At 40.6% G+C, this 14,877-nt stretch overlaps 1 protein-coding gene across 3 annotated transcripts in view; it reads right to left on the bottom strand.

Annotated features, from left to right (window-relative positions):
• RTN3 (reticulon 3) overlaps positions 1-14,877 on the bottom strand; it is a 62,359-nt gene that overhangs the window by 31,953 nt on the left and 15,529 nt on the right. Inside the window, exon 2 of one of the 3 annotated variants that reach the window (XM_073809099.1) lies at positions 1-14,877. This exon is cut by the window's left edge and continues 23,206 nt beyond it. The exons of 1 other annotated variant lie outside the window; for it this stretch is intronic. In XM_073809099.1, coding sequence (XP_073665200.1) covers positions 1,756-4,128 — 2,373 coding nt within the window. In that variant the 5' untranslated portion in view covers positions 4,129-14,877 and the 3' untranslated portion in view covers positions 1-1,755. One more of the 3 variants, XM_019932626.2, reaches the window with a different exon arrangement.

The raw sequence follows: 14,877 nt of genomic DNA, 5'->3' as shown, positions 1-14,877 counted from the left end.
AATCTGCCCATGGTCTTCAGTAAGGAAATGTCTTTATAAAAAGTAAACAGTGCCTTTCTGCTGCAGGCACTAAGGGCAGCAGTCATGGCTCTGCAGCAGCCCATGACTATGGGCCTCAAGGTGACCCAGAACGTGAGCAAGGAAGGTGACCCACAGATGCCAGCAGGGCACCTTACCAAGTAAAGCAAGTTAGTGAGGGACAAGCTCTGAGAGGCATGGGGCTTCACTCCTTACATGGAGTGCCCCTGCAGGAGGAGCTGAGCAGTGTTCAGGATACTATGAGGAGAGGAAAGCGGCTGCTAAGGACTAAGCCCCCCTCCTTACTCTGCATAATAAAACCTATACAGAAAAAAAAAAAAATGTAAGTGGTATAATCTCACTTATAAATTTATCCTAACGAAAATACTTTTTGTTTTAAATATTATAACTCTGCATATGATTTCATTTGAAAGAAGGGATCTATTGTTTAAAAAGTTTGGAAGGGCTTCCCTGGTGGCGCAGTGGTTGAGAGTCTGCCTGCCGATGCAGGGGACACGGGTTCGTGCCCTGGTCCGGGAGGATCCCGCATGCCGCGGAGCGGCTGGGCCCATGAGCCATGGACGCTGAGCCTGCGCGTCCGGAGCCTGTGCTCCGCAGCGGGAGGGGCCACAGCAGTGAGAGGACCGCGTACCGCAAAAAAAAAAAAAAAAAATTGGAAAACACAGAGTCCTCCATAGCACCTAACACTGACCATACAGTAAGTGCAGAACTTGGTATCAGATTAGAGGTTGGGGGTCACTTTTGAAGGGTTTTATATATCCTTTTTTTCATTATACTTGCTAAGACACCAGAATAGAGAGCATTTGAAATAATTTAACTGAAGGCCAACCGCTAGGAAAGTAATCACTCAAATAAATAGAAGACAAGGGGAAGAACTTCTAGTACCATATATTGGGTTTTGGCCTGAAGCACGATAAACAAGGTCCAAAGTAGAAGAATGCATGAGTTCTCTTAAGTGTTACTCACAAAGTTGTACTACAATACTGGTTACCTACTTTCAGAGCATAAAATCTCTGCGGTGTAAGATCAAATTAATTAAAAGTTTCATTTACTATCTTCCCAGCAGGGATTCCCTTATCTTTGATTGCTAAATAGATTTTCCAAGGCCCACAGCAAAAAACCCAAGTGCCAAGCAGTGCTATTATTACAGAGATTTAAAAATAAGCTTTGTGGGCTTCCCTGGTGGCGCAGTGGTTGAGAGTCCGCCTGCCGATGCAGGGGACACGGGTTCGTGCCCCGGTCCGGGAAGATCCCACATGCCGTGGAGCGGCTAGGCCCGTGAGCCATAGCCGCTGAGCCTGCGCGTCAGGAGCCTGTGCTCCGCAACGGGAGAGGTCGCAACAGTGAGAGGCCCGCGTACCGCAAAATAAATAAATAAATAATAAAAATAAGCTTTGTAAATAAATAAGACCCTAGCGATGTTCTTAAAAGCAGCAATCTCCCCTAGGGCCAACGTATAAGGAAAGGAGAACCTTGAAAAAACTGGACCATACAATTTTTTCTTTAGAAGAATATTAATTTTAACAGGTAGTCTACTGCTTTGGAAAATATTTGTACAAGAAAACCAAATCAAGCAACCATTAAAAAAAATCTACCTTTTCCCATTTTACTGTATATTTTTATTCTAGCTATAATTTTGGTGATATAAATCAGAGACTAAAAAAAAATAGCACTCTAAATAATCAATCATAGCAGGATTAACCACATGCAGTATTTCTAATGTAAACAGTTACCTGAGAATTCTGTCAGAAGTCTTGCTAGGACATCCTTGTTTACCAGTTCAGTCTTGCTAAGGCTGGAAGTGACATCTACCCTAGCAGCTTCTTTGGTAATAGTGGGCTTCCTGGAAATCCCGAGATCAGATCCAGTCTTGACATCTCTGTGTTCTAGGACATCATAGGATCTCTGTGGCCAAGATTCTGGAGCAAATGTTAAAGTCTGCTTGAGTATTTCTTCGGGAGATTCTATTTCATCCTGTACAGAAGCTGACTTCTCAAGCTTCCTTTCATTCAGTTCTTTCAGTGCTTTGATTGTGAGCTGTTCCTGGTCTAAGTCAAGAGATGCTACTGGAGTACCCTGGGTAGGGAAAACGTCCAGAAGCTCACTCCCATCTGTTTCCTTGCTTTGTTCATTGTATTTGCCTTCTATGTTTTTAATTTCAGAACCACCTGACTCACTTTCATGTAAAACATCTACAGGAAGAGCTGTTTTGAAGTCCTTAGTTTTCTCTGATGTTGCTTCGAAGGTATTTCCTTCACCTTTACCTACTATTCCTTTCTCTCTGGTTTCTGTAAAGGCTGCTATCAGGTCCTCTGGGGAAGAATCATCTATATCTTTAACACTTTTTTCATGCAATGACTCCAAATAGGCAGAGGTGGTCACATTTCGTGAGAATTCTGTCTTACCATTATAAACCTTTGGAGGTGCTTCTGAAGGAAGTTTGGGGTTCTCAGCTGCAACAAGCTTTTCAGGAGCAACTACACTCATACTATCTGACTGCTTCACATCTTCTGACGTGACATTCATATTAGGTACTTGTGAACATGCTGCCTCACCAGCTGGACTCCTTCCAAGAATATCAGGCTGAACTTGTCGTGGCCCAGAGTCACTGATGGATCCGTCAAAGTTTCCAGATGTTTTGTCTTCCCTGTTACAATGAAGAATCTCTTTGATTGCTCTTTCATCTGTTTTTACAACAGCACTTGGGATGGAAACAGGTTTTTCAGCCTGAATTTTGTTGCTCTCAAATGAAGTATCTGCTGTGATGTCCTCTATCACCGTGTCATCAGACTCACCAGAACTGTCAGCCTCTGTCACTTCTCCCAACACAGAGGTCTGCCAGTTCATTTCACCCTTCAGGTGGCCCTCAGGTAAACCCACTTTCACGGTGGCCACTCCAGAACCAAGAGAGACACCTTTCTCAAATGGAGATCCAGGTAACTCTGAAAGCGTGTCATCTCCTTTTTGCACACTGCCTTGCACACCTTTGATATTGATTTCTTGTGTGGAGTTGAGACAGTCTGGCATAGCGTTTTCCTGTGGGAGAGATGTTTCTGCCCAGTCACCTGTTGATTTAGGGATAGTAGTGCTCCCACTGATAGAACATACAGGAATTTTCTGATGAGCGTTACTTTTAAGATTTACAACTGGAACTTCTGAGATATATTCACCCATGTCGGGTCCTGTAGCTTTTGTGATGTGGTCAGATTTATCACTCTGCTGTTTTACTTGGGGAATCAAATCCCAAGTCAATATTTCATTAGTAAAGTTATGCATATCATTTACACATCTAGATACCTCCTCCAATGCTGCAGTTGTGTGTGAAAACTGCCTAGTGAGCAACGCAGAGGCTGGGGAACGCCCTGTTTCTTTATTTCTCAGTGGAAATACTTTGTCATTAGACTCAGAAATGTCTGCAGGTGATTCTCTATCAATGTGCACTGCCCAGCTACCAAAATCATTTACGTTTTCCTTATATGCGTCTTTAAATTCTCTGTCAAATGCTGCTTTGTCAATAATTACTTCAAATGGTGATTCAGGGGAATCCTTTTCCGTAATACCAACTCCTGAAACTTCAGAGGGGGACAAGGAATAGGTACAAATACCTTCTGCTTTATGCTGCTCGGTGGGTGGCTTCTGGGCTGTTAGCAGAGTGAATTTGTCACCTGCATCCAAGGCAGTTCTATCGTCCCTACTTGGTACCTCATTTGGGTTCTTGGACTCTTGATCTTTATTTATCTGCTCTTGCGTGTGACCAACTTCCTTTGAGAGAAAAGCAGGATGATCTGGGAAACTGTCTGGAATGGAAGGACGGTTACAGTGAACTCCTTCTGCAACAGAAACTGGGGAGTCTGCTATGTCTTTACTGGTCCCCTGAGGCTTTTCCATCTTTTTCACATCTAGAGGAGCCAAGCAGTCTTTTCTTTCTTTGGCTAAAACAGGCTGGCTGCCTAACACTTTGCTTTTTTCTCCATGTAGTATTGTAAGGTCAGTGTTATATATTTCAGAAGATGAACAAAAGAAGGAAGTCATAATTTCTGAAGGTGGCTCATCAGAGCAAAGAGAGCTCAATCCCTCTATGGTCAGCATTTGAAAGAAAAAAAATTGTTTACCAGGTACAATTACACATTAGCTAGTCAGGCCAAGCAGCATGCTTTTTATTCTAAAATTCGTATATATACACACAGGATGTACATATACACACACATAAATATATAACAAAACAATGAGCAACGGTTATCCTATAAGACATGCATAAAATTGTCAGCAGTGAAACAGAAAAGGCTTATCATGCTACAAATTGCAAAAGACAAAAAATTTTCACGACAAAATACTCTTCAATTTACTTTTTCCCTTTAATGGTAAAGCATGGATAATAAGATGGATAATCTAGGGAAGTGCTTTTCCTTTGGTATTTGGTATAGCTATTCAACAGAAACAATGTAATCCATATAAAACAAACAACTTGATATTATGAAGTACTAATATGCTCTCATCTGTAGGGGGAACAATTCAGGACACACACCTTCTATAAAACCACTGTTAGAGTCTGACAGTCTGAAAAGGAAAAAAAGAAGTGACCAGAGTTCCCCCCCACCCCCAGAGATATAGCGGACCCCTCCTAAGCCTAAAAATCAGACTAGAAGTAGTCTATTCCACCCATAGGGAAGATGGGCCCCAGGAACAGATGGCCTCAATGTCTTAAACTAAAGGGCACTGAAAAGGTTGGTCTGTTCCAAAAGCTCTTGCACCACCCTGCCAATTCAAACAAAACTGAACTGTGTAAATTGGTTTCCTTTATTAAGAAGAGTAATCTTCAGAAATCCTTTTAAAACAGAAAATATCCCCCTAAAAGTAATACATTAATTAAGTCTTAACAGTTTTTAATATCACAGTAGCCACTGATTTACCACATTGTTTTCCAACTAACCAATCTAGGAAGTTTTTACTGGGGAAAAGTTCAAAACAACTGTCCCAAGGGCAGGCACTATCTTTCTTACACACTGTTGTATCTCTGGAGTTGGAACAAAGTAGGTCTTAAATAAATAGTTCCAAATGAATGAATCAAACATTCAGCTTGGTCAGATGAGACCTAAGTAGGCTCAGGACAGCAATGCCTTCCTTGAGTGTGAATGAATAACTGGGAAGATGTGAAAGAGAAAAAGCTTTGGGATTACTTTTACTCAGCTTGCGTTCTTTTTCAGTGATAAGCTGAATAACAGCCAGACAAAAGCAAAATTATGATTTATTCAAAACCATTTTATAAAGATGAAAAGAAATAATATCTTACTGCAAGAAATAAAATTCCACTATTATAAAAATGTTTCCAAATGCCAGATAAAGTTCCATTTTAATACATCACTGGAATCTGATGTAACAGGATCTCTGACCTTTAGAACAGTGCAACTGTAATCATCGGGGTGGGGGGGCCAGGGAAAGTCTTTGTAAATTGAGGAAAAATAAAGTTTGGTGGCATAAACTGTACCAGTGGGACAGAAGCAAGCTGTAATTCATATTTAGTTCTAATGTGGTAAACACGGCTTGCATCTATCACTGTACAGTACGGATACTCAGCAAGACTGGATTAAGGATAAATGAAGCTCACCACTGTAGGTTAAAATGCTTTAAAAAACCTGAAATTTAAAGAACTATAGCCTACATTTAAATCAGAAATATTCCACAGGGCTCCACTGGTGGCACAGGGGTTAAGAATCCGCCTGCCAATGCAGGGGACACGGGTTCGAGCCCTGGTCCAGGAAGGTCCCACATGCCGCGGAGCAACTAAGCCCGTGCACCACAACTACTGAGCCTGCGCTCTAGAGCCCGCGAGCCACAACTACTGAAGCCATGTGCCACAACTGCTGAAGCCCGCGCACCTAGAGCCCGTGCTCCACAAGAAGAAGCGGCCGCAATGAGACGCCTGCGCACCACAACAGAGTAGCTCCCGCTCAAGGCAACCAGAGAAAGCCCGTGCACAGCAACGAGGACCCAGCGCAGCCAAAAATAAATAAATAAATAAATTTATTTTAAAAAAAGGAAAAAAGAAATATTCCACAATCTGAGATATGTATTATTACTGAATTTACTGATGACTGTTCCTACCAGGAAACATTCAATGGACTAAATCTGGAATAAGGTAAAACTGGGACCGCCCCCCTTCCCTTCAAACAGGAATGGAGGACTTCCTTGGTGGCGCAATGATTAAGAATCTGCCTGCCAGTGCAGGGGACACGGGTTCGAGCCCTGGTCCGGAAAGATCCCACATGCCGCAGAGCAACTAAGCCCGTGCACCACAACTGCTGAGTCTGTGCTCTAGAGCCCGCAAGCCACAACTACTGAGCCTGCGTGCCACAATACTGAAGGCTGCACGCCTAGAACCCGTGCTCCGCAACAAGAGAAGCCACCACAATGAGAAGCCTGTGGACCACAACTAAGAGTAGCCCTGGCTCACTGCAACTAGAGAAAGCCTGCGTGTAGCAACAAAGACGCAACGTGGCCAAAAATAAATAATTTAAAAAACAAACAAACAAACAGGAGTGGAACCTTGAGGTGAACAAAACTGACTCCACCTCAGAGGGAAAGCTCAGCTTATATGTTTTATAGAGACTGAGATTTCAGAAGATTTAGACCTGTCATTTTACAGAAACAAATGGACAAAATTAATTAGTAATAATTCATTAGTAATTACTGAGTGCCATTATCACGTGCCTGACACTGTTTTAGAAACTAGATTAAAAGCAGTGAACAACACAGAAAAAATCCTTGCCTTTGTGGAGCTTACAATACAGAGTGGGAGACAGAAAATAAGCAAAATCAATAAGTAAAATGATGATGATGTGGAGGTGGGTTGGATGAAATGAAAAAGAAAGCAACCTACATTGAATGCTAATGAAAGAATGCACACAGTACTACAAACAAAAAAAGCACGGTAGGGAGTTCCCTGGCGGTCCAGTGGTTAGGACTTGGTGCTTTCACTGCCGCGGGCCCTAGCCAGGCAACTAAGATCCCGCAAGCCACACAGTGCGGCCAAAAAAAAAAAAAAGCATGGTAGAAATGTTTTGCTTTGTCAGGACACAAACCTTTCAGTTTTCTAAGCCTTGTTTCTTTTCTAATTTCCTTGAACTCTTTTTTTTTAAAGATTTTTTTGATGTGGACCATTTAAAAAATCTTTATTGAATTTGCTACAATATTGCTTCTGTTTTATGTTTTGGTTTTTTGGCTGAGAGGTATGTGGGATCTTAGCTCCCCGACAAGGGATTGAACCCGCACCCCCTGCATTGAAAGGTGAAATCTTAACCAATGGACTGCCAGGGAAGTCCCTCCTTGAACTCTTAATACTCCAAAAGTTTCGAGTTAGGTATATAATAATCTGAGGTAAAGCTAGAAGATTAGGTTAGAAATCGTATTCTCAGAATAACGACAAGTTCTGTACTGAATGCCATGACAGCTTGACAGACTTCAAGCATTTTACTGAAGATCTGTCAATATGATGTAACTATTATATATACAAAAGAACTTTAATCATGTTCCCTAACAATAATTTTGTGACTTAATACTTGGATTGGATAGTGTTTTCAGGGCACAGGTTTAGGGGGTAAACAGAGTATGATGTTGCATTCATTCCTCCTCAGTGATTGTGAGATGCAGATATTAGCTCTCATGATTGTCAATCAAGGTTTCCCACACGTAGCAAAATAAGTTAGCATCCTCATCTTTGTTTTAATTTTAATAATTATCTTGTTTAGAATTTCAGCAAATGGAAAGAAGTTTATTTGGCTACTTGAAACCCTCACAAACTTGAGCAGAGCTGACTTGTACCAAGACAATGAAAAAACCGGTCTGGAAGTAAAGAACTTATAATGGCATGAAAACATTAAACAAAACAAAGACCAGAATCTAATAAGCCTTTAGAAACTAAGCTCCCATAAGTAAAGACTCTTCCAATTAGTCAGTATGACACAATAGTCATTAGTGTTGTCAAAGTCTGTACCTGGCAAAACAGCAGAAAACTCCAGGGAGTTTGAAGGGTGTTAGGTTTTAAAAATACTGTACCCTGGAAAACTGCCTGATGGAATAACTCTGGATTATCTTACATCTCAGAAAATGTCCACTACCTTTCCTTTTTCAAAAGATCCAGCCCTTCACATGCACTACAAGATATTTTCAACATTACTCAAAACAAATGTCTGTCAAAAATCTCATTATATTTTCTAGATTAGTTATTTGCTATAATGCAATTTAATGTGCACATTCATTTTCAAAAAGTCTAATTACTCAAAAATATAGCATTATTCTAATTATTAACAAGCAAGAGTTACACATCTAATAGACTTGTCAAAAAGGGAATCAGTATATGGTAAGAGGTGAAAAATGTCATAATCCCGCAACGATCATGAGAATGTTCCCAAATGTATTCAGTACTGAGCTCCTTGCTTACTCAATTTCTTCTTAAACTCTAAATATTCAGAAGTCTCCATTTAAGTATATTATCTTAAATAAGACTAGGAATTTAAGTTGGCAGTCATATTCTAAATTTCTAGACCACTCCCAAACCAAAAATTCCTATTAAAAGATGCAAAATCCAGTCTTCTCTGGTGGCGCAGTGGTTAAGAATCCACCTGCCAATGCAGGGGACATGGGTTCGAGCGCTGGTCCGGGAAGATCCCACATGCCGCTGAGCAACTAAGCCCGTGCACCACAACTACTGAGCCCGTGCTCTAGAGCCTACGAGCCACAACTACTGAGCCTGCATGCCACAACTACTGAAGCCTGCACGCCTAGAGCCCATGCTCTGCAACAAGAGGAGCCACTGCAACGAGAAGCCCGCGCACCACAACAAAGAGCACCCCCCGCAACTAGAGAAAGCCCACGCGCAGCAACGAAGACGCAACGCAGCCAAAAAAAAAAACCAAACAAACAAACCAAAAAGATGCGAAATCCTTTCATCACACTTACTAATCGTGTGGCTTTAATCTCAGTTCCTTAATCTTAAAGTTGCTTACTATCATCTGAAAATTGAAAACTGGGACACTAAAGCACCTAACTTGAGAACCGCTGTGAGGATTAAATGAGTTAATACACGTGAAGTGCTTAGAACAGGATCTGGCACTCAGTAAATCTTCAATAAATGTCCCCAAACACCATATTCTCAAAAAAGTATCTCCTGACATAGAGACTCCAGACCATACGCCTTTTTGTTTGGGGAGAGAAAAAAGGCATACTGCCAAATCACAACCACCTTCACGTGGTATATAATAAAGGAAATCCTCATTTAGAGTTTTAGATACTTCCCCTCCAACCAGCCATAAGTAAAAGGAATTTTTTTTTTTTTTTTGCGATACGCGGGCCTCTCACTGTTGTGGCCTCTCCCGCTGTGGAGCACTGGCTCCGGACATGCAGGCTCAGCGGCCATGGCTCACGGGCCCAGCCGCTCCGCGGCATGTGAGATCTTCCCGGACCGGGGCACGAACCAGTATCCCCTGCATCAGCAAGCAGACTCTCAACCACTGTGCCACCAGGGAAGCCCTAAAAGGAAGTAATTTAAAGAGCTTTTATCTACTTCAAAATTTTGGGTGATGCAACTTCTGAATCATCTAGTACAAAACAAATGCCTATGACATTCCAAGAATTGTGCAAAGTACTATGTGGATAAAGACATTTAATACAAGCCAACATATAAAAAATTCTAAGTCAATGCTGAAAGATAAAAGAACTTTTCCTTAACAAAATGTTTCAGCAAATGATCTTTACCATCATCAAAGTATATTTTAGTTCAATGTACAACTAGCTGAACAATTTAACAACCTAGTAAAACAATAGCCCTTGGCACCATCTCTTATAGTCCTTTGCAAACCTTAGAACAAATACTAGTACTTCATGGGCTCGCTCTCTCTGACTTACTCAGAATTTCCTAAGTACGATGGAGTTTAAGGATCTGCATTACAAGTTTGCCAGTAATGAACCCTGTTTGGGTACGACAGCTTTACAGTGTTTTACTAGTTTTCGAGGGGTAGAAAAGCCGAGCTGTACTTCAGAACTTTAGCCCTGTAAAAATTCCACAGGCGTAGAAACTGGCACTCTTCACTCTCACTCACCACAGATTCTCTTTGTCCAGGAGCACAACTTACAGGTTAGTAGGGCATGGGGCAGGGGTGATCCTTTTGTGCCTGCTTTAAATACTTCCATATACTAATTTTAAAGTACAGTAACTTGAGGGAATTCCCTGGCCGTCCAGTGGTTAAGACTTGGCGCTTTCACTGCCGTGGGCCTGGATTCCATCCCTGGCCAGAGAACTAAAATCCCACAAGCCGAGTGGCGAGCGGTGTGGCAAAAAACAAACAAATAAAAAACGCCCTTCTCTTTACTTTGCTTCTTATTCCCCAAACTGTCTTTTAGAAAAAGGTTTAGTACTTTTTTATTTAAGTGTTTTATAACTTAATAATGAAAACACAATGTGATCTAGAAACAAGTAAGCAATAATGAATGCTATATGAGACTTCTTCCTTAAAAGAGTGAATAACTTAGAATTATGCTATACTAGAGTTACCGTTTGGTTACTATCCCCCCTCAGGAAATTCATCACTTTTAACTCAAAGGATACCTGTCAACAAGGAAAAAGCATACACACCAGTGAAGAAAGGGTGCCAGCCTATAGTAAACCACTAAGTTACTTTTTCACATACAAACTATGCATATTCATACAAGGGAGGCTTGAAATATTCAGGTATAGGTTTTTCTACACTTGAATTTTCTCATGTTCACAAAACAAGAGGGAAAGACAAACTATCGTGCAAAACAGTATCAGCAACTTTCAGCCAAAGCATCAAAATAGGAAGTTAGCCAGCAGACACTTTGCAGCCAAGCTAGATCCTAAACAAAAAGTCTCTTTTGTACAAAGAAAAATGTTTTGCTTTTGTTTAAAAAAAGGCTGTAACTGGCATAGTTTTTCTCCTCAACGCTTGCCCCAAAGTTCAGTGCTTAACTTCCTATTCCAGATGCCTACTGCATTACTCAAACTGAACACAAGTATTCATTACTGCAAATGTACTTCCAATTCTACATGGTGGGTAGATCCTCTGTAACCTTATTTTCACCCAATGTTTTCTAAAGAAAATTGTAGTATTTTCCAGCCTCCACTTTTTATCAAAGATTTCAAAAGTAGAAACCAAATTTCAGTTTGATTTTGTGTCTGATGGAGTACATCCCCCAGATGATACTAAATTACATCACTAATAGCAATAATATGGTTAAAATAGTAATTTCTGCCTCTTCTGCTCTCATGATTTTAACACTAACCTCAAAATGACATCTCTAAAAATACCTGTAAACCCTAAAATACAACTAATATTATCATCTTTACTGTAGGTAGTGGCATGGACGGTGGAGTCCTAGGTGTGTCACTTACTGCGTGACCTTGAGCAAGTTATTTCACCATTTTAAACCCCAGTTTCCTCAATTAGTAAAAGCGGTGGTACCTTTCCTCCATAAAATTGACTGTGAGGATTAAATGAGATGATTCGCATAAAGTACTGAGCACAGTAAAAGCTCAGAAGAAAAAAAAAACTGGCCACATACCACATCTATACCTCTGTTAATATCCTTATTGAACAGTACAGGAAAACATCATTAAAATGTACTCCCCTATTTTGAGATGCTTGGGGATTAAGCTGAAATTAAACTCTGCTTGATGAGAAAAAAGGACTCAATAAGCAAAAGACTGCAAAGCACCTACTCAGGAGTACAACTTATTTAAGAAGGAACTGATTATTCCATTGATATTCTCATCACAAATCTATTCGATAGTTTTCAAAAAGCTTAATTTACTAGCTTAAGTAGCTGTATACTTCAAGGTAGTACAATTCAATAAAGATTACATAATTTCCTTTTGAAAGATTTAACTGCCCTTCCTTCTCAGTCCAAATTAATGACAACTGTGGGAATTCCCTGGTAGTCCAGTGGTTAGGACTCAGCACTTTCACTGTGGTGGGCCTGGGTTCGATCCCTGGTTGGGGAATTTAAGATTCCACAAACTGCAAGGCATGGCCAAAAAAAAAAAAAAAGGCAACTTTTAATACTTGCATCTCCTTAAAGCCCAATAATGATAAGTATATATTTCAGGATTAAAAGTGTCATTGTTAAATATGACTTACTTAATTACTGCTACATATTGCTTGATATGGTTTAGATATATAAAAGTAAGGCACAATCCTCCAAGGCTAAATGGCTAAGGGATATGGAAGCCAGAGACAGATTAGTTGGGTTACTGCCAATGATGGACTCAAGGTGCCTGCTGGTGACAGTCACTCTCAAAGGCCTGCGGTTGGGTGGAGCTGGTCCTAGCTATTCTCTCCAGGGGTTTTAATCCACTTAACCAAGTACACCAACAACTTCCTTTCCCTTAGTTTTATTAAGGCAGACTAGAAGCCACTAGACTTGGCTACCCTAGAACACACCTAATCACTTGCCACGGAGTGCCCTCAAAAAACGGAATAGGCTGATCTCTAGACCTGCCAATGAAGTAGAGCATCAACTGGGTTGCTTTTCCATTATGTTTTTTTGCAGGAGAAAATGTTAGTAATAGAGGCTACACTGGAACACCTTCAGGGATATGACTTTTTTTTTTTTTTTTTTTTTTGCGGTACGAACGCGGGCCTCTCACTGTTGTAGCCTCTCCCGTTGCGGAGCACAGGCTCCGGACGCGCAGGCTCAGCAGCCATGGCTCACGGGCCTAGCCGCTCCGCGGCACGTGGGATCTTCCCGGACCGGGGCACGAATCTGTGTCCCCTGCATCGGCAGGCGGACTCTCAACCACTGCGCCACCAGGGAAGCCCCCAGGGATATGACATTTTTAAATGCTTCTTTACAATACAATACCCTTTTAACAATAACACTATGCTGAATCTGCACTGGTCAAAAAACTATAAGAAAAAGGAAGAATGACAGCCTACTTAAACATTTTTAATTACAAAAATCCTCTTTATTTACCTCCATTTTACCTGAGCGTATATGTAATTTCTCCTAACAGGGATTAAAGTAATTTTTTAAACTATGACACTTATCTTTCTCAACATTCTATACATTAGGTATGTTGTGCTTAGGTTGTATTGTTACACTATTTAGGATATTAATTATTCCCTTTCTGTATGAAAAAAGTGACTATGAAGAATGTATTTTAGAAGATCTGAAATACAACAGAGAAAATACAATTATTTGTTCTATTTACACTATGATATTTTTACTGATTTATCTTCCAGAGTAAAATAAATGTAATACCTATTTGCCTAAATTATTGAATTTCTCATGAGGAAAAAAAAGAACCCTTAGAAATATAAATCTGGTTGGGTTCCAGATGTCAAGGATCAATTTGTATGTTTGAGTTACTTTCTAACATTCACAAAATATCTTTTAATGTAAACAATTTTTTAAAATTTCAAAGGCCATGATTTGACCCAGAAGATATCCAAAATCACACAATGAGGCACATTATAAAAATGCTGGGGACTCTGAATGTTATCAGTCTGAATTAAAAGCAACAAATTATCTATCATGTTTCCTAAGAAGCAGAAACTCTGAAAAACATTTACTATGTTCATTTTGTCCCATTATGGTTTTATTTTATTTTATTTATTTATTTATGGCTGTGTTGGGTCTTCGTTACTGTGCACGGGCTTTCTCTAGTTGCAGTGAGTGGGGGCCACTCTTCATCGCGGTGCGCAGGCCTCTCGCTGTCGCAGCCTCTCTTGCTGTGGAGCACAAGCTCCAGACGCACAGGCTCAGTAGTTGTGGCTCACGGGCCTAGTTGCTCCGCAGCATGTGGGATCCTCCCAGACCAGGGCTCGAACCCGTGTCCCCTGCATTGGCAGGCAGATTCTCAACCACTGCGCCACCAGGGAAGCCCCCATTATGTTTTTATTCCTATAAGGTCAAAGTCTTCCTAACAAACCGGCACCCAGACTTTGCATTCCAGCTAGGACAATAAACTCTTTGCACAAGGCTTCTTAGACCTATCTACTGAGTTTAATTACCTTTTTTCAAATAATGCTTTTCCGTTGACCTAGGAGCACAACATCACAAATGAAACAGCACTTTATCATTAGTGCGAATCAAAGAAGCACACTCTCTCTTCCAGGTTCTTGGCAGTGCTTCCCCTACAAACACATAGTTAACAACTCTGATTGCCTTCCTCACTGGTTGACATTAAAAACAAACAAACAACACCCCCCCCAAAACACCACAACTTAATCTCTAGGAAAATAAGCCCTGCTTGGCAAAAATTCAACCGACATGTTCAGTGTTCCTAGGCAATCTGGAATTGGCCTACCTCTTGGGACGAATCTCAGGTAAGTTCACATTAAAGTATTCTAGCTAGGACACTGTTATTAGTTCAGTGGAAGCACACTTTAAAAGTTTTTCCAAATCTACTACCTATCCAAACCAGTTACATAACTGCAAATCTATAGGTCAAATGCATTCTGGAGGTGGTGTGTTTTCTGACCCACAATTCTATCTACTCCAAGTTCTGTGGGCAAGTTTTTAATTTTTAAGAAATACTCAAAACTACACCTAAAGCTCATGCTATGTTAAAGAGTCCACCTAGCCTCATTCTATTTTATTAAGCTTTACGGGAAATCCATTAGAAACTGCTAGATAGAAAGCACTGGCTTGGATTTGGTTTTTATTTTAGGGGATTTGGGGACAAAAGAAAACCTGTGCCTCGTATCCCCAGTTACAGCCTCTTTCTCAACATTTTTCTTTTATTAATGCACACACAAAAAATGACAGACTTGCCTTGTGAGGTCGAAAATAGAGATACAGGCTGAGAGGAAGAAACAAAGGAAT

The sequence above is a fragment of the Tursiops truncatus genome, chromosome 8 (genome assembly GCF_011762595.2).
Source record: "Tursiops truncatus isolate mTurTru1 chromosome 8, mTurTru1.mat.Y, whole genome shotgun sequence".
In the NCBI taxonomy this organism is placed as follows: Eukaryota; Metazoa; Chordata; class Mammalia; order Artiodactyla; family Delphinidae; genus Tursiops; species Tursiops truncatus.
Note: the sequence above shows the minus strand (reverse complement) of the source record. Positions and strands in the feature narration are given on the sequence as shown.